This window comes from Lutra lutra, chromosome 7 (assembly GCF_902655055.1).
Source record: "Lutra lutra chromosome 7, mLutLut1.2, whole genome shotgun sequence".
In the NCBI taxonomy this organism is placed as follows: Eukaryota; Metazoa; Chordata; class Mammalia; order Carnivora; family Mustelidae; genus Lutra; species Lutra lutra.
This window is the reverse complement of record NC_062284.1, coordinates 39,926,884-39,945,903: the sequence shown is the minus strand read 5'-3', so window position 1 is coordinate 39,945,903 and position 19,020 is coordinate 39,926,884. Positions and strand designations below refer to the sequence as shown.

Here is a 19,020-nt window from a genome sequence, read left to right as displayed (position 1 = left end):
GAGTGAACCACTCTCACTCTACATTCAACTGATCAGCAAATTCTGTCAGCTCTATATCCAGAATCTGACCACATTTTACAATCTCCACTTCTACTACTTCGTTTGGAGCCACCACCCTCTTTTGCCGGTTATAATAGCATCTTTTGTTGTAATAGCTTCCTGATATCCCTGCTTGTCCTTTCCTACCTAAATTCTAGTTTCAGCCAGAGAATCCTTGTTACACTCAAAATCAGATCACATCAGTCTTCTATTCAAAATCCTCTAATGGCTTCCAAGCTCACTCACAGCAAACGTGACAAGTTGCTATAACAGCCTACAGGGCCGGGGCACCTGGGTGGCTCATTAGGGTAAAGCCTCTGCCTTCAGCTCAGGTCATGATCCCAGGGTCCTGGGATCAAGCCCTGCATCAGGCTCTCTGCTCAGCAGGGAGCCTGCTTCCCCCTTTCTCTCTGCCCGCCTCCCTGCCTACTTGTGATCTTTGTCTGTCAAATAAATAAATAAAAATCTTTAAAAAAAAAAATAGCCTACAGGGCCATATATGACTTGACCCCATTACCTCTCAAATGTGATCTCCTTTGCACACTTCTTGGAAGTCATACTGGCTATTCATCAAAAGCACCAAGCATATTTTAGCTTTCCCCATGAAACATAATTCCCAATTATGAAACATAATTTAGAACTCACAAAGTTTAAGAATCACTAAGCTAGACTAAAACAGGTATAAACAGAAATTGTATTTCCAGATATATGGGTATTCAAAGTAATCTACCCTTCACTATGAGATTTCCCTAACCAGTGAATAGGATTAAATGATAGTAATTACATAAAGAAAAGGGTCTTCCAAAAGCTACAATCTCCATTACTTCACTAAGACTATATTTCATTAAAAATCAGCTAGCTTATAGTCTGGAGTGGCATAGACAAACTAATCAGCCAACCAAAAAATTTTTTTTAAATTTTTCTTAAAATAAACATTTAATTACTAAAAAACTAAGAATGTGGATTAAGATTTCCTATTTGGGGGGCACTGGGTGGCTCAGTGGGTTAAGCCTTCGGCTCAGGTCATGATCTCAGGGTCCTGGGATCGAGTCCCGCATCGGGCTCTCTGTTCCGCAGGGAGCCTGCTTCCCTCTCTCTCTCTCTCTCTCTCTCTGCCTGCTTCTCTGCCTACTTGTGATCTCTGTCTGTCAAATAAATAAATAATAAAAATCTTAAAAAAAAAAATATTTCCTATTTGGTAACAGTATAAATATGTAAATTCCTCTTTGCTAAACTATTAGAGACTTCAGTGTGATATACAGCTACCTGTTCTATAAACAAGTTCTACTGAAAGCAGTTGGTCTGCAAACAAACTGCAACTTAAGACACTGCCTCCTTCATCAAGAAAACTTTGCTAAAAAAAAAAAAAAGAAAACTTTGCTATGAAAAACTTCAGATGAACTAACCAGTGTGCTTATGTAAATGTCTTACATTTTGGCACAAACCGCTATATCACTGCAGATTGGTAACTAACACTTCATCAACTGGTATGGGTCCATGAATCATACTTTGGATAGTGATGTTCTAAGTCACCTCCTAGGTCTTTAATTCAAGTCTACTCAGTATTTTTTTTAACACTCTCCACATGCAATGTCAGAATTTCTGTACCACTTCCAATTCTGCAATTTATTAGGAATTAATATGTATCTTGTTCTTTTCTGGAAGTTACCAGTCTCCTTATTTATATTACAGAATTTTAACACTGGTTAGAAAAAGTCTTCAGAAAGGTTTAACACCCAAGAACAGTAACATGCTGACACAAATTTTTAATTACGAGATTCAAAATTATAATTTTAAACTAGATTATATAATAGCACTTCAGAAAAATGCAATTTGGTAATATAGTGCTTTGGAGACTTCATTTTCAAAGAGAGAGAAAATCATCCACTTTGCAACACTAACCTAAATATTCCATCAGCTGTTCAGCAGTTATGATTTCCATCATCGGTGGAAGTTTCACCTGAAAAACAAAGTATTTTTTCTATAAAATCAAATGTTTTAGGTAATTAAAGTGTTTCTTCAGTCAGAAACATAAGTATGTATGTGTACATATGTATCTATTATGCATATACATTAATATTTGTTATTAAATCTTTAAAACTAATCTTTATAAAATATGACAAAGTCAATCTTATCACCATAAAATTTACAGGATGATGTAAGATCTCACAGAGACAATGAGAAATCTGTTTTCAAAACCAAGTGCTACCCCTTTCATCACCCACTACAATTGTCACTAGGCACCTCCAACAACGTCCTACATGACAGAGCAGTTGAAGGGCAGGAAGAGTCAACAAACATGTGACAGGTCACCCATGGAGTAGTTTTACCGAAGACAGGTTTGAACATGGCTCAATACCTCATTACTTCAGTTTACCTTGGCCATTTTTATTGAATGACTATAATGAATACAGTATTAAAGTATTAGTCAGGAGCACCTGTGTGGCTCAGATGTTAAGCATCTGCTCTTGGCTCGGGTCATGATCCCAGAATCCTGGAATTGAGCCCCACTTTGGGCTTCCTCTTAGTGGGGAGTCTGCTTCTCCCTCCCCCTCTGCCCCCCATCCCTGTTCATGCTCTCTCTCAAATAAATAAAATCTTAAAAAAAAATAATAAAGTATTAGTCATATACTGAAGAATTCACAGTGTATGATTCCACTTGCAAAGTTTAAAAGCAGGAAAAATTGAACTATATTGTTTACAGCTGCACACATGGTGATAAAATTATAAAGAAAAGTAAGGAAATGGGACGCCTGGGTGGCTCAGTTGGTTAAGCAGCTGCCTTCGGCTCAGGTCATGATCCCAGCGTCCTGGGATCGAGTCCCACATCGGGCTCCTTGCTCGGCAGGGAGCCTGCTTCTCCCTCTCCCTCTGCCTGCCACTCTGTCTGCCTGTGCTCGCTCTCTCTCCCTCTCTCTCTCTGACAAATAAATAAAATCTTTAAAAAGAAAAAAAAGTAAGGAAATGGATACTATAAAAATCAGAATATGGTTAGCCCTAGGGGGTAAGGGAAGGAGTTATAGTTGGAAAGAGACATATAAGAGCCTTCTGTGGGGCACCAAGGGGCGCAGTTGGTTGGAGTGTCTGACTCTTAGTTTCAGCTAAGGTCGTCATTTCAGGGTTGTGGGATCGGACCCCGCGTCAGGCTCTGTGCTCAGCCTGAGATTCTCTCTTCCCCTCTACTGCCCCACTGTGCTCACTTGCTCACTCTGCCTCTCTTTCTCTCTCAAATAAATAAATCTTAAAAAAAAAAAATGGATGCTAGCAATGCTCTATTTCTTGACTTGCATGGTAGTTTCACTGACACTTTATAATAACTTGTCAAACTATACATCTTTGTTTTATGTAATCTGTGTGTTATAGTTCACAATAAAAAGGTTAAAACTAGATACATAATTGCAATCATATTTAAGTTTCTAAAGTTAATTGAGCTGTAATACATTAGTTTACATTAACATTTCAATTGAATTGCCAGATGAGTTACACAAATATTACAGCCAATGGTTATAAATATTTTAACTTACTTATTCAAAAGCATACTCTGTGGTATATTCATAGGATAGAAGAAAAATGCTATAGGATGGAAACTCAAACAAAGTAATTAAATATCAATGACAGGAGGACAATAACAGAATTTAAAATTCTCCAGGGGGTACACTGTTGGCTCAGTCATTGGGTGTCTGCCTTCTGCTCAGGTCACGATCCCAGGTTCCTGGGATTGAGTCTCCCATCAGGCTCCCTGCTAGAGCAGGAGGTCTACTTCTCCCTCTCCCACGCCTTTTGCTTGTATTCCCTCTCTCACTCTCTATCTCTCTCTCTCTGTCAATAAATAAATGAAATCTTAGGGGCACCTGGGTGGCTCAGTGGGTTAAAGCCTTTGCCTTCAGCTCAGGTCATGATCCCCACATCGGGCTCTCTGCTCAGCGGGGAGCCTGCTTCCCCTGCCCCCGATTCCCTCTCTGCCTGCTTGTGATCTCTGTCAAATAAATAAATAAAATCTTTAAAAAAAAAATAAAATAATAAAATCCTAAAAAAGAAAATTAAAATTCTCCGGGGGTTATTTTTCGGAATTATCTTCTATTCAACCAAGGAAATAATTTAAATCATCAATTTTTCCAACAATTCCTCCAAGGGTTGAAAAAGGTGCTCTGGGTGTTTATGTTAGCAAATGTGGTAATAGCATGTCACAATATTTTGTTTTAATCAATGAATAAAATAAGTTCTAAAACAGATCTCTGTAAAACAGAACATTCTGATACCCTTTGAGAGCATACCTGACAATTAATGCTTATGATTTTGTCATCCAGGAGATTTATCACTCAGTGAAAACAAAGAGATGCCATGGAGGTTTTGAACATTATTTGATTCTAAGTCATTTTTTTTCCTGTATCATGTTTTTCAAAAAATTTTAACAGAATTTTTTTTAAAGAAGCTTTAGGTTTACAGCAGAAAGTAGAGAGTTCCCATATAAGATATATATATATATATATATATATATATATATATATATGTATAAAGATTTTAAAATTTATTTCATAGAGATCACAAGTAGGCAGAGATGCAGGCAGAGAGAGAGAAAGGGGCAACAGGTTCCCTGCTGAGCAGAGTTCCCAATGCCAGCCTTGATCCCAGGACCCTGAGATCATGACCTGAGCCAAAGGCAGAGGCTTAACCCACAGAGCCACCCAGGCACCCCAATATAGGGTATATTTTTAAATTGAAATTCATTGGCATATTATGGTCTCCTGCCTGTTTTTCTAAATAAAGTTTTATTGGAACAGTCGCTCTCATTGGTTATGTATAGTTTTGGCTGTTTTTGCACAACTATAACAGAGTTGAATCTTTACAAGAGAAATCATAGAGCCCACAAGGCCTAAAATATTTACTTACTATGTGATCCTTTATAGGAAAAGTTTGCTGATCCCTGCTTTAGATGATTTTAACTGTTACTATAGAATATTTAATCAAGCTATTTCAGTAGCACTAAAGTCTGTTATTTAAGCCAGCAGTTTATGTTCACTGTAAGTGTTCATATTCTGAATAATTGTCAGAACAATCTGAAAGTCCCATTTAGGGGCACCTGGGTGGCTCAGTGGGTTAAGCCTCTGCCTTCAGCTCAGGTCATGATCCCAGGATCTCTGCTCAGCAGGGAGCCTGCTTCCCCCCTCCCCCCACTGCCTCTCTGCCCACTTGTGATCTCTGTCAAATAAATAAATAAAAGCTTAAAAAAAAAAAAAAAGTCCCATTTATACCTAACAATGTTTCTTAAATAAGAACTATATATCCAGGGTGCCTGGGTGGCTCAGTAGGTTAAGCCTCTGCCTTTGGCTCAGGTCATGATCCCAGGGTCCTGGGATGGAGCCCTGCATCGGGCTCTCTGCTCTTTGGGGAGCCTGCTTCCTCCTTTCTCTCTGCCTGCCTCTCCACCTACTTGTGATCTCTGTCTCCAAATAAATAAAATAAAGTAAAATCTTAAAAAAACAAAACAAAACTATATATCCTTTTATTCCAGACAGGTACAGTCAGAATATATTCAACAGTAAATTCCACAGATAGCTTTACCTCTACTCTGGTTAAAGTAACAATCCTACTATAAAATTGTCAAAATAAGAATTAACAGAATTGTCAAATGTGGCATTTCTGTCAAAATAACAAAGGCACTAACAAGTATAGGTACTTGGGGAAAACATACTATAATCCTAGATTTCCACAAACATGATTTCAGGGTGTAGCCTTGAAATTTCCAAATAACAACTGCCTACAATGTACTGCTTCAAACACTTGAAAAAGAAAATGGTATCTCTATACTGATTAAGAAGTGGGACAACAAGTATACAAATATTTTAACTGACTTATTCACAAGCACACTCAGTGAAATACTCACTTCCTGAATCCTAGCCAATAACATATTCCGGATAGTCATTAAAACTAAGGACAAACAAAATTGAGAAGGAACGCCTACTTCTCAATAATACTGTGGAGCTGTCAACAGATCTTTTTTTTTTTTAAACCACAAAATGATCTTCCTGAAAGCTTGATTTTCTTTTTGCTTTCCTCTAGCACCATCACCTCAAAAGCAAGCATCAAAGGTTTTGTTAATGAGCCTATGACTTTCACTCCTTTGTCTCTTTAGATTTTATAAAAGAAAAAACAGGTTAGGGAATAGCTACCTAAGAATACAGAATTAACAAGTATGGTATTTTGTCTGAATCTCAATTTTAAATTTTAAAATGAAAAAAATATCAAATGAAGTATGACCTAGGTTCTTAGGTGGTCTTCTTTTAGTAATAATCTAAAACATATTGTTCTTAAGTACATGAATACTTTAATGTATATAAAAGTAGTTGAAAGATACTCTCATAAGTAGTTTAAATATTCTTCCTAAAATATGAGCAAAGCTTCTCAGTATATAGTAACACACAGCTCCAAATTAAGAGTCCATATAGAGTCTAGGAAAATAAATTATTTCTTCTCCTAGAACTAAAGATTTTACTGAATTAACTGGCTTTCCTGAGCAAATTAGTAACATAAGCACAGCAAGAATATTTAAATTAACAAAAGGAAATAGCTACTCCAACTCCAAATATTCAACTATAGGGTAAAACCTCATTAATTCAGCCAAATTATTCTGTAATTCTTAGTCACGTGAAGAGTGAAGTGTATTTGAGAATAGACTCAAGCAAGATCAAAATTTTTTTTAATTAAAAAAAAATTAAAAATAGGGTGCCTGGGTAGCTCAGATGGTTAAGCATATGCCTTCGGCTCAGGTCGTGATCCTGGGGTCCTGGGATCGAGTCCCACGTCTGGGCTCCCTGCTCCTTGGGAAGTCTGCTTCTCCTTCTGCCTCTCTCTCTCTTTCTCTCTTTCTCATGAATATATAAAATCTTTAAAAAAATTAAAAATTAAAAAATTAAAAATAAATTTTAAAAAATCTTCCATGTAAAGTATTAATAAAATCTTAAACAAGAATGCAAAACATCTTCAAAGTGATATGCCAAGATTTTGATACCTATGATTTTGATATTCTGAGAGGGGTAGAGAAATGCAGGAGACCCGGTAATAACTAAGAAATAAGCAGTTTATATAGGTGATGCTAAGTACAAAAATGACCAAAGAATATTATTAAATATTTAACTGAATACCAATAAAAAGTCAGAAATACACAGTTAGAATTATAACATCTCTGTAAGTTGGAGAGTTACTTGAGAAGATAAAAAATCAAGTGTTTGCCAATCTTTGCTCTTTAGGAAAGTCAGAAAAAAATTTTAATATATTGAACTAACTGTTATCCAGTTTGCATGTTACCCTTAATCCACAACAATCCTATGGAGATTTCATAACCTTCATTCAAAGAATAAACTCATGCACTGAAAAGTTAATTTGCCCAAAGTAGCAAAGCTATGATGTGAACTGAGATTGAACTCCAAAGCCAATTACCCTCTCCATTATGTCAGTATTTACAGATTTTATAGCAAAACACTTTCAACACAAGTCTTATTTAAAACATCATCTGAAATATATTTTAAATGAGGAACTGACACAACTTTGTGACCAATGAAAAGTGGAGGATGAGGGGTGCCTGGGTGGCTCAGTAGGTTAAGCGTCATCCAACTCCTGATTTTGGCTCAGGTCATGATCTCATGGGTCATGAGATCGAGTGTGATGGGATACGTGTTCAGGGAGGAGTCTGCTTGAAGATTCTCTCTCTCTCATAAATAAATAAATAAATCTTAAAAAAAATAAGAAAGAAAGAAAGAAAAGTGGAGGAAAATGGGGAAAGAATAACTGAGGTTGACTCTATGACTCAGGAGATTCTAAAAACTAAGATTCATATAATACATATAAACGAGAAATTTGGTAAGGGAAGTTAAGTTTGTAGAAGGACATGATGTCTGCTTCAGAACTATGAGGTTTAGTTTGACATTAAAACAAAGTTGAGTTGAAACTCAGGAGGCAACCATTTTTAATTGGTATATGAATTATTTGATTCTTGTGTTACAATCTATTTCTGCATTCCTTATGGTAAAGTGGACCAACTACATAATACAATTTCCTCTTAGTTAAAATTTCACTAATTATAAAAAAATTTATTTTAAGTAATCTCTACACCCAAACATGGGGCTCAAACTCTTGACCCCAAGATCAAGAGTCACACGCTTTATGGACTGAGCTAGCCAGGTGCTCTTCTAATTTTAAATATACACTAAGTCATATAGCATTCATGATTTTTTAAGTCAAAATTGTAAAGAAATTATTTTTTAAAACAGAAGTATTAATGGGGGGCGCCTGGGTGGCTCAGTGGGTTAAGCCGCTGCCTTCGGCTCAGGTCATGATCCCAGAGTCCTGGGATCGAGTCCCGCATCGGCCTCGCTGCTCAGCAGGAAGCCTGCTTCCCTTCCTCTCTCTCTGCCTGCCTCTCTGCCTACTTGTGATCTCTCTCTGTCAAATAAATAAATAAAATCTTAAAAAAAAAAAAAAGAAGTATTAATGGGAATCAAAGGGAAGAAATATAACCTCTTTCAAATAAAGACTAATAAACTGGTGAACCATGAGAGACTATGGACTCTGAAAAACGATCTGAGAATTTTGAAGGGGTGGGGGGTGGGAGGTTGGGGGCGCCAGGTGGTGGGTATGGTAGAGGGCACGGATTGCATGGAGCACTGGGTGTGGTGCAAAAAAAATGAATACTGTTATGCTGAAAAAATAAAAAATTAATTAAAAAAAATAAAATAAAATAGAAAAAAAAAAAAAGACTAATAAACTTAAGGATCCTTTCAACATGCCTTAATTCTGGCTCCAGCAAATTACACATCATCTTCATATTCTAACTTTTTATATGTATCATTCATTTATTATTTATCATTTATTATTAATAATTCTTTTAAAATTCATTTATTAAAAATAATTCATTTATTATTAATTAAGAATAATATACTTAAAAATACCAAAATTCAGATTTTTTAGTAAATCTCCCTGCTTCTTATCAGTATTCGAAGTCAGGAAAAATTTATAAGAGATAATCTTCAACTTAGAAAAGTCAATTTGAATCACATTCACCATCAATCTTTACCATTAATTTAGACCCTACCCTCAGAGTAATACCAAGGCATATTTAAAACTATTTAAAACCAGGGCGCCTGGGTGGCTCAGTGGGTTAAAGCCTCTGCCTTCGGCTCAGGTCACGGTTCCAGGGTCCTGGGACTGAGCCCCACATTGGGCTCTCTGCTCGCAGGGAGCCTACTTCCCTTCCTCTCTCTCTGCCTGCCTCTCTGCCTACTTGTGATCTCTGTCTGCCAAATAAAGAAATAAAATCTTTAAAAAAAAAAAAAAAAGATTCTCTCCCTCTCACTCTGCCTCTCCCCCTCTAAAAAAATAAATAAAACTATTTAAAACCATCAGAAACTGCAGAAACATTCACATATATTAGATTTTCAAGGATGTCCTATTTTACATGCAATTCAAGAGTTTCAGAGCAATGAAGAATGTTACAGTGGACTTATATTTAAGAAGTTCAGAAAGCCTAGCTACTGAAAAATCTACCCCAAGAATAACTGACAACAAAACTTATGCATTAGTTGCTTGAAAAGGTGGTGGGAACAGGGTGAGGCAAGGGACCGATGTGAAGGCTACTGAAGTAATCCAGATTGATTGATTGATTGATCCAGATTGAACTAGGGTAATGGTAGTAGAGATAGAAGTTACTAATTAATGAAAATATCAAAGAATGTATTTAATAAACTATGACTGGAAAGGCAAGCTCATTCACTCCAGCTCATTCACATCCAGAAGCTGAAAGTGTCAGATAATTCAGAGGACATGGGATAAAGTATAGGGAGCTAAAAATGGACAGAGTCTGTATAAAGAGCAACTGGTACCAGATCCTCAGGATTTGTTCTAAGGAATCAAGAAGGCTATTTCTGCTTCTCTGACTTTATCACTGGTTCTTCCAACCTGTTTTGTTCCAGACCTATTGTCCAACAGATGTGCTGGCATCTTGAATTTTAACTTCTAAATATCCCAAGTAATAGCTTAAGTTCTGGAGTGGGTGATAATCTTTTTTTTTTTTTTTTAAAGATTTTATTTATTTATTTGACAGAGAGAAATCACAAGTAGGCAGAGAGGCAGGCAGAGAGAGAGGAGGAAGCAGGCTCCCTGCTGAGCAGAAAGCCCGACGTGGGGCTCGAACCCAGGACCTGGGATCATGACCTGAGCCGAAGGCAGCGGCTTAACCCACTGAGCCACCCAGGCGCCCCTGGAGTGGGTGATAATCTTAAGTTGGGCAAGTTATTTAAACTTTATGCACCTCAGTTTTGTATATATGTAAAATAGGAACTATATTTACCTAAGGATTTTCGTGATGGGATTGAGAAAATTAAAAAGAAATGCATATAATGCATGTCATAAAAATAACTGTGTACTATTAGTTTTCAAAGCTCTGTGATTGTTGGTACCATCTATGCTCAAATGTTCATTATCTGGGACTCAACATAGACAAGGCAATGGGAAAGTTACCCACTCAGACCAAGGAAAGAGGAGAAAATGAACCCAACATTAAAGATTTCTTTTTTAATTTATTTATTTGACAGAGAGAGATACAGCGAGAGAGGGAACACAAGCAGAGGGAGTGGGAGAGGGGGAAGCAGGCTTCCCGTGGAACAGAAAGCCCAATGAGGGGCTCAATCCCAGGACCCTGGGATCATGACCTGAGCAGAAGGCAGACACTTAACCAGCCACCCAGGCACCCCATGAACCCAACATTAATAGGACAAGCTATTACCTACAGAACAAACCTTCTACAGCCACCAGCATTATTCATACTGTCATCAGCCTGTATCCATTCACTTTATCTCACAAATCCAGACATACTAATCCAATCCTAATGCTTGAGAGATTGAAAATGAAAGCCTCGTGTTACTTGCATCTATTGTGTAAACAAAACACCTCTGTGTGAAGTTATTATTCTCTTCTTACAAGAGCTATATTAAAAAAAAAAAAAGTGGGCAGAGGCTAAAGTGGAATCTTTGGCTCACCATCTGTTTTTCCACTTTTACGAGGAATAAACACACTTGGAAAGCCTCGAAAGAGCTTTGTGCCTACATAAAGAAAAGGGAAATGAGAGAAAATTGAGTGATTGCAATGTTCTTACAAGTCAGGAAATTTAAGAAAAAAGAAACCTGGGGCCTGGGTGGCTTAGTCGGTTAAATACCTGCCTTCAGCTCAGGTCATGATCCCAGAGTCCTGAGATCAAGCCCCACTACAGGATCCCTGCTCAGTGGGGAGTCTGCTTCTCCTTCTTCCTCTGCACTTCCCCTACTTGTGCTTGCACTCTCTCTTTCTCTATGTCAAATAAATAAAATCTTAAAAAAAAAAAAAAATTAAAAGAAAAGAAAGTAAAACCAAGTCCGAAGCAAGGATAGGTATCTGAAAAGGGTATGAGAAAAGGTGTCAAGGAAGGAGGGAGAACTAGAGTAAAAACTCATTGCTTGGCAAGACATTTATCTCCATGGTGCCTTACTCGGCAAGTGGTAATGAGAGAGATGATGTCCATTTGTACTTCTCTGAATTTTCTGGTAATGGCTTTTGCTCATTTTGCTACTGGGTTGCTCATCTCTTCTAATTTATAAGGGCTCTTTATAAACGAAGAAATTAACAAATGGACACATAATCTGGTAAATAGTTCCCTCAGCCTATAGTGTGTTTTGGTTTAGTTCCTGGTGGGGTTTTTTGGGGGGGAAAGGAGGAGTAATTTTATTTTTTTTTAACCTTCAGCTTTTATTATTATTATTATTTTTTAGAAGAACATGCATGGGGGCTGTGGTGCAGAAAGAGAGGAAGAGAATCTTAAGCAGACTCCACACTCAGTGCTGGGCTTGATCTCATGACTCCAAGTTCATGACTTGAGCTGAAGTCAAGAGTTAGAGCTCAACTGACTGAGCCACCCAGATGCCCCTCAGCTTTTTCATTTTTTATAGCATCAAATATATCAATCCTTATTTTTTCATTTTCTAGGTTTAATGTCTGGAGAAACCAGCTTAATATAAAAAAAAAAAAATCTTGCTTCAGAATCCTGGCATTCCTCCCTTGACTTGGGAGTAGGAGATGGTCTCTATTAAGCAAAGAAAAACTGGAAGAATTGCCTACCCAAAATGGCTATGGAGATGTGCTTCCAGCATCCTGATTCAGCACAGTACATTCATTCTTCTACTAAAATGCTACATAGTGATTAGATACATAATCATTAGTTATTACAAAACTATCTGTCCTCAGTCATAATGTATTTAAGTTTACTTAAGTACTTTTCAGTGTTTGAGCCTCAGAACCTATAATATTCTTTCTAAAAGAAAACATATGTATGGGCTCCTGGATGGCTCAGTTGGTTAAGCATCTGCCTTTAGCTCAGGTCATGATCCTAGGGTCCTGGGCTAGAGCCCCACATCAGGTTCCCTGCTTAAGGAGAGAGCCTGCTTCTCCCTCTCTCTGCCTCTCCCCTCCACTTGTGTGCTCTCTCCCTTGCTCTGCTCTCCCTTTCAAATAAATAAATAAAATCATTAAAAGAAAAAGAAAAAAGTATGACAAAGTAGGGATTCCCTCTATTACTAAAGTAATATGGGGTGCCTAGGTGGCTCAGTCTGGTGAGCGTTTGACTCTTGGTTTTGGCTCAAGTCATGATCCCTCAGTGTCCTAGGACTGAACCTTGCTCCAGGTTCCCTGTTCAATGGGGAATCTGCTTGGGATTCTCTCTCCCTCTCCCCCTGCCTTACCCCTGCTTGCTCTCTTTCTCTCTCAAATGAATAAAGAAAAAAATCATTTTAAAAAAAGTACTACTTTTCTTTAAAAATTTTTATGTATTTATTTAGAGATTTTTGAGGTTTTTTTCTTTATTCATTTGAGAGAGTACACAAGTGGGATCACAAGCAGTGGGGAGGGTCAGAGGGAGAAAGAGAAGAAGACTCCCCACTGAGCAGGGAGCCCCATGGAGGAGGGGCAGCGCTTGATCCCAGGATGACCTGAGCCAAAGGTAGACGCTTAACCATCTGAGCCACCCAGGTGCCCCTTAAGATTTTATTTTTAAGTGATCTCTATACCTTACGTGGGGCTTGAACTTACAACCCCAAGATCAAGAGTTGCATTACCTACCGACTGAGCCAGTCAGGCACCCTTAAACACTTAGAAATAAATGGGTCACAACCTCAAATATACCTATAGATGGCATTGTTTTCAATAGATAAAAGACTAAAGAAAAATTATTAAAAAAAAGTATAGTGTAAAGTAAAGAAGCAAAATGAAATTTATTCCACAGCATAAATTTAGGTAAATTTCTCTGTTGTCAGTGAAACAGAATTAGAAATTTGAGCTTGAATTAAATTTAATGAATAAATTTAAATTCATTTATTTTATAGAGAGTGTGCCTGAGCAAGGGGCAAAGGGAGAGGGAGAGAGAGAATCCACAGGCAGACTCTCTGCTAAAGGTGGAGCTCAAAAATGCAGGCCCTCAATCACAGTACCCTAAAATCATGACCAAAACCAAGGGTCAGCAGCTCAACTGATTGAGCCACTCAGGTCCCCCTACTTCTCTTAACATGACCTTTTCTCTCTATCTTCTTTGTCCCATTCCTTCCATTACTTCAGAAAATGAGATTGCTGTTCCTTCCCTCTGAAGAGAATTTGTAAGGAGTCATTTTATTCTAACTTTCATCAACCTTGTCCTCAAACCTGTCCTTTTTTGGCAAAAATCTTTCCTATTCCAATAGCCCCTTGATACTTTTGCACTTGACAATGATAACTGACTGCTTTATTACAGTCTCTCTTCTCCAAGACTACTATCACGACACTGTCCTACTTCCAGTTCTCCATCATATCTTAAATTATGCCTATACTAGTTTCTTTTACACTCTCTCACCCTTAATGCTTAGCATGCCCTTTTCTGCACCAAGTTTAATCTTTGTTCCTCTGTTTTTTCTATATCTACTGAATAGGGCATGGGGAATTACAGGGTGGAATTACAGGAAGGAATTAAGCTGGCAATTTGCAGTTCACCACATATATTGGGGTGGAAAAAAGTTGAGAATTATTGTTCACCTCTCCTTAAGGAGTACTCATTTATTCTCATACTTATGGCAAGTAAGCTACAATACTTACATCTATGCAATAATTCCCCTATTCAGTTTTCCTCTATAATTTGACCTCTTCCCGGAGAACTACTCCATGCTTTCAGAGGCAAGAGGATATTTATATTATCATGCCCCCTATCAAACATTTCCAACTTGACACAACCAGACTTTGACATCTCCCACCTAAAACATATTCTCTATCTTTTGAATTACCCAATTAACCTCTATTACCCAGATTAGAAAAGGTGGGGTTGTCTCCTTCATTTCCTATGTCCGGTTAGTGATCAGTTCATCATTTAGGCTGCAACATTATCTTTATCAAAGAGAAGGGGCAGAAAATTCCCCATCCAAAAAGGTTATCCTTATCCATTCTTCCTGTTACAATCTTACCCTTAGTCTAATCTCAAACAAGACCACTTTTATCACCTTATTCCTCTGTCCAGTAATTTTTAATAGTTCCCTATTATTAGTTAAATATAAAGTGTAAACAGCACCAGCAATGGGTCTTCTGAAATCTGACAGCTACTTTTATAATGTATTTATTATTTTTCTTTACTGTAGTATTTCTCAGACCTTCTAGTGTCAGGACCATTACAGCCTAAAAATTACAGTCCTCCAAAGAGCTTTTGTCTATGTTGGTTCTATCTACTCATACTTACCATACTAGAAATGAAAAAGGAGAAAATTTTTAAACCGAAGAATACATAAGCACACATTCCTGTCAGAGGAATGATGTCACCACACATCACAGAACCTGGAAAACTCCACTGACACTTGTGAAAGAATGAGAATGAAAAGACAAATAACATCTTAGTATTATTATGAAAACAGATCTGACATCTAGCCCCCCGGCTCACTTAGAGAACACCACTTTATCAGACCTTGCATCTCTTTATCTGTCTCCCTATTGATGCTTACCGATGAGTAACATTTGTGTGTAGCCATACCCTGGAGGCAGAAAGAAGGCTAAAAGCCACAGATTTATAAAATATCCTCTAAATTAATTAGCATGCCTGCTCTTTAACAGTCTAACCCAACCAATCAATTTTATGTTCTGCCACTGCCATTTCCTTCCCCTCTTCCTCTGCATTCCCCATCAAGGTTGGAATCAGGAAAGAGAACAAATCTTTTTCTGCTTCACCATCTTTGAAGACACTATTCCCTCTGCCTGAAAGGCCTTCTCACTCATCCTTTAGACCCAGTTCCTAGGTTACCTCTTCTATAAAGCTTTCCCTTGACACATTCCATCCCGTTACTCTTTTCTCTGTAATTCCAAAGTACAGTTAGAACTTATCACATTGCATTGTAATTATTTATACGTCTGTCTCCCCACTAATAGTGAGCTACAGAAGGGCAGACTTACATCTTGTTTTTGTATTTCTAGTACCTCACCCATAATGGGAACTCAAATGTTTGATTATTCCATCAGGCCACGTCTTTGAAAGAGACAATTAAATGCTCATCTATCTCCCAAAATTCCAGACCAGGGGAAGGAGCTCCTCCGAACTTCTGCAGTACTGTATGGAAACTAAGAGAAGAGAAAAGCCCAAAGGAAACTGTTATTCCTTCCAAAAAACAAAAAACAAAAAAAAACCTGGGGCTTTTGGCCCATATATCAAGTCTAACTCCAGACTCTGACCCTAAGGGGCCTTCATCAAGTGGCTCTTCACCTTTTCAATCTTATTTTTTTATTATTCACCAGTATGAATTTACCACTTCTGTCATCCAAACACACACACACACTCTATCCATTCTATATTCATCCCTTTTGTTTACAACCTTCCCTCTCCCAGGATTCCATTTCCCTATTCTTTTAAATTCTACTTTTCCTTAAAAGCTTGGTTCAAGACCACAAATTCCATGAAGCTCTCTGGGACTATGCCAAAACAAAGAAAAATTTCCCCTTTTGGAATATCTAGTACATTTCCATCTGTTTTCTATAACCTAAAAATTTGTATTTATATAAACATATTTATATTTCTATGTATTTACAGTGTTTTGTCTTGCACTGTCCTTTAATAATTTCAAGTAAGTCAATGATGCAACCCCAAATGGCTTAACAGCTCTTCAAAAGCAGGCAGAGCCTCCAACAAACACTTGAGTGCCCTTACGTACCGGATACTTCTAAGGTTTCTAATCTTACTTCTTTTGCATCAGCCCTTGCTAGTAACAGGAAAATGAAGGCACATAATAAATACTACTTGATTTTCTTCCTAACCGGTCAGAATAATCCAGGTTTTTTTCTTCTTCTAGGAAACATTTTATCAACAGATATAATTACCAATTTGGAAGTAAAATGGGTGCTATAAGACGCTTCTTCTCAGCACCCTAAAACTGCAAGCTTGGGTAAGACATTTCAATTATACATAACTCATTGAGTCCTTGATATAATTAAGTTTTGAAGAGCCCTTCCTTTTTTTTTTTTGTTCCTTTACCTTGAATATGTCTTTCCTTATTTTACTCATTATAGTTTTAGTCCCCTTAACATATTCTGCACTTGATCTTAGCCAAAAGGCCGAGAAGCGATTCCCTTAACATATTCTGATGCGAGGTTACTAGTAATAATGCCAAACTACTTAAGCAGAGCCAAAGTAAAAATCAAGCATAAAATGAAAACAATCTTTGAAAACCAAGAAGTTATGGTAATTGGTCTCAGACCAATGCTTTCCCTTAAATGGAATTTGTCAAAGGGGCCACATCTTCCCTGTCACCATTTCCTTAGTATCTACAAGGAAATGTCACAAGTATTAGTTAGAAAATCGACTAAACATAACCATCAAAACTTCCTTCTTGATAACACGAACTGATGGTAACTTCTGAAGATAATTTTCCCCAGTTCTTCACTCTTTTGCAAATTGGACAAGGTCAGTAAGAAGGAAACGTAGAAAAATATAGATAAAAAAATAATCCTAGGATTTAGGATGTTGTAAGTCCTAGTCGTTCTTAAGTACATCAGGCTGAACTCTTATTTAAACACTAGAGAGACCTGGGGTTGCTGGCAATCTTTACGAAATAACATATAAGAATATTCTTTGGACAAAGGAGTCCCATAATGAATTTCAAGGGAACAGAATACTGGTGAATGAGGAAAGAAAAGAGGAAGCTGTCAGCTGACAAGCAGCAGATTCTTCACCCCGTTTCCCCCTCCCCAAAAGCGGTAGGAAATAAGAAAGCTGCAGAATGTACCTTCCAGGCCAGAAGCAAAACATTGAGAATAGCCAGCAAAGGGCAGGGTCCGTTCTCATTCTGAGTGATGATGGGTGTGTTCTCTTCCTTCCACTGGATCCACTTGATGTGATAGACAGACTGTCCCGGGAAGCGTTCCTTGGAGGCCGCCAGTACCTGAGCTTCCTCCCCCTCCTCCTCCTCTTCTCGGCACAGAGGCACTGCCCCAGGCAACCCCGCCGCGCCCGCACCGGCGCCCTCCTCCTCCTCCTCCTCCTCCCCGGGGACCCTGTTCTCAGCTCCCTCCTCACTATTAAACTCAGAGCTGCTGGGGAAAGAATGCAGGTTAGAGAACGACTCCAGGGAGTCCAGGCTCGGCGATTCCCCAGGAGGGCTCGGGTCGCTGCAACTGCTGCTGAGGCCGCCGGCGCTGCTGGGCTCCTCGGACCCGGCGGCCGCCAACTCTGCCCCGCAGGTGCCGGCGGGATCTGGGCGGGGGCCGGCGTCTCCGGCCGGACCCGATCCATGGTCCGCTCCGGCCTCGGCTGTCTCCGGGGAGGCGGTCACCTTGTACTGCCCTCTCGGCGGCGTCTTCTGGGCAGCAGGATTCTCCAAATCACTCTCCTTTAAGTCCAAGCCCGGGCATGAGCTGCAGGGTCCGGGAACCTGAGGAGAGCTGGCAGGAGAAACGGAGTCCAAAAGGCTCCTCCCGCCGGCCGCCGCCCCCTGCCCATTCCCGCCGCTGTCCTCCGTCGCCCATACTCCAGGACCATCCCCAGCGGCGAGCCTGGTCTCCGGTTGCCCTTCCTGCGGAGAACCTGTCCCTAGCGCTGGCTCGGCGGCCACCCTGTGTTCTAGCGGCTGCAGGCTCCCGGGGCCGCTCTCCATACCCAGCCGCCAGCCCCTTGCTCTAAGGAGACCGCGGCGGGTTCTCTTCAGCCAGCGCCTCGGACGCCATGACAGCGGCACTGGCAGCAACAGCGCCCTTGCGCGGCCTCGGCCAGGCACGTCACGGGGAGGGCACCGCGCGCGCACGCGCGCGCCACCGCACAATCCGCTGGCTCAGGGCGGGCCTGCGCGCGGCCGGGTGAAGCCGAACGGCGCAGAGGCCCCCACGGGGCTCCGCCCCTCCTGCGGGCCCGCCTGCGGGAGCTCGGGCTGGGAAGGCGGGGGGCGTGGCGGGCGTGGCTAGGAGGGCGTGACCAGAAGGAAAACATCCTCTCACTTTGTGGCCGGAAGTTGAACTGTGGGGCGTCCTGACCGCGCGCGGCTTCTGTAAAGGCGAGGCGGACGGCGTCCAGTTTGTTCTGACCCTTCATACCTGGGTTGTGTGTTGCCCAGTTAGGGCTCAAGCGTGGGGAGTTGGCGGTGTCTGTGTTATTTGGAAAAGAGCTCGTCCCCGAAGAGCTCAGGAGATTTGTTTCCTCGGCTTGTAATAGGGAAAATTGAAGGAATTTTTTTACGAGATGCAGATTTTTAAAGGCTGGAATCTACTCGAAGTGTTTGAATTACTACACCGCATAAATCCCAGTCTCCCAGGGTTTTGGCTGAGAAAAACTGGGCTCCCCACCAGCTACTGGTGAAACCGTTCGCCCTACTCGAGGCGTCAGTGTGGTTGTGGATATTGGCCTGCACAGCAAGGAAAAAAAAAAAAAAAAAAAGTAGGTGATTTGGGCCAGTAATAATAAATTAGCTTGTGCCTGAA

General features: G+C 39.7%; 1 protein-coding gene across 4 annotated transcripts in view; it reads right to left on the bottom strand.

The window, feature by feature from the left end:
* The window catches only part of MINDY2 (MINDY lysine 48 deubiquitinase 2), a 76,099-nt gene extending 57,754 nt beyond the window's left edge, over positions 1 to 18,345 (bottom strand). For all 4 annotated transcript variants that reach the window (XM_047736105.1, XM_047736108.1, XM_047736106.1 and 1 more), the window contains exons 1-2: positions 17,337 to 18,345; positions 1,942 to 1,999 (exon numbers count right to left, since the gene is read on the bottom strand). In XM_047736105.1, the coding sequence (XP_047592061.1) occupies positions 1,942 to 1,999; positions 17,337 to 18,203 (925 nt within the window). In that variant the 5' untranslated portion in view covers positions 18,204 to 18,345. The remainder of the gene's footprint in view (positions 1 to 1,941; positions 2,000 to 17,336) is intronic.
* Between the last annotated feature and the right edge of the window lie 675 nt (positions 18,346 to 19,020).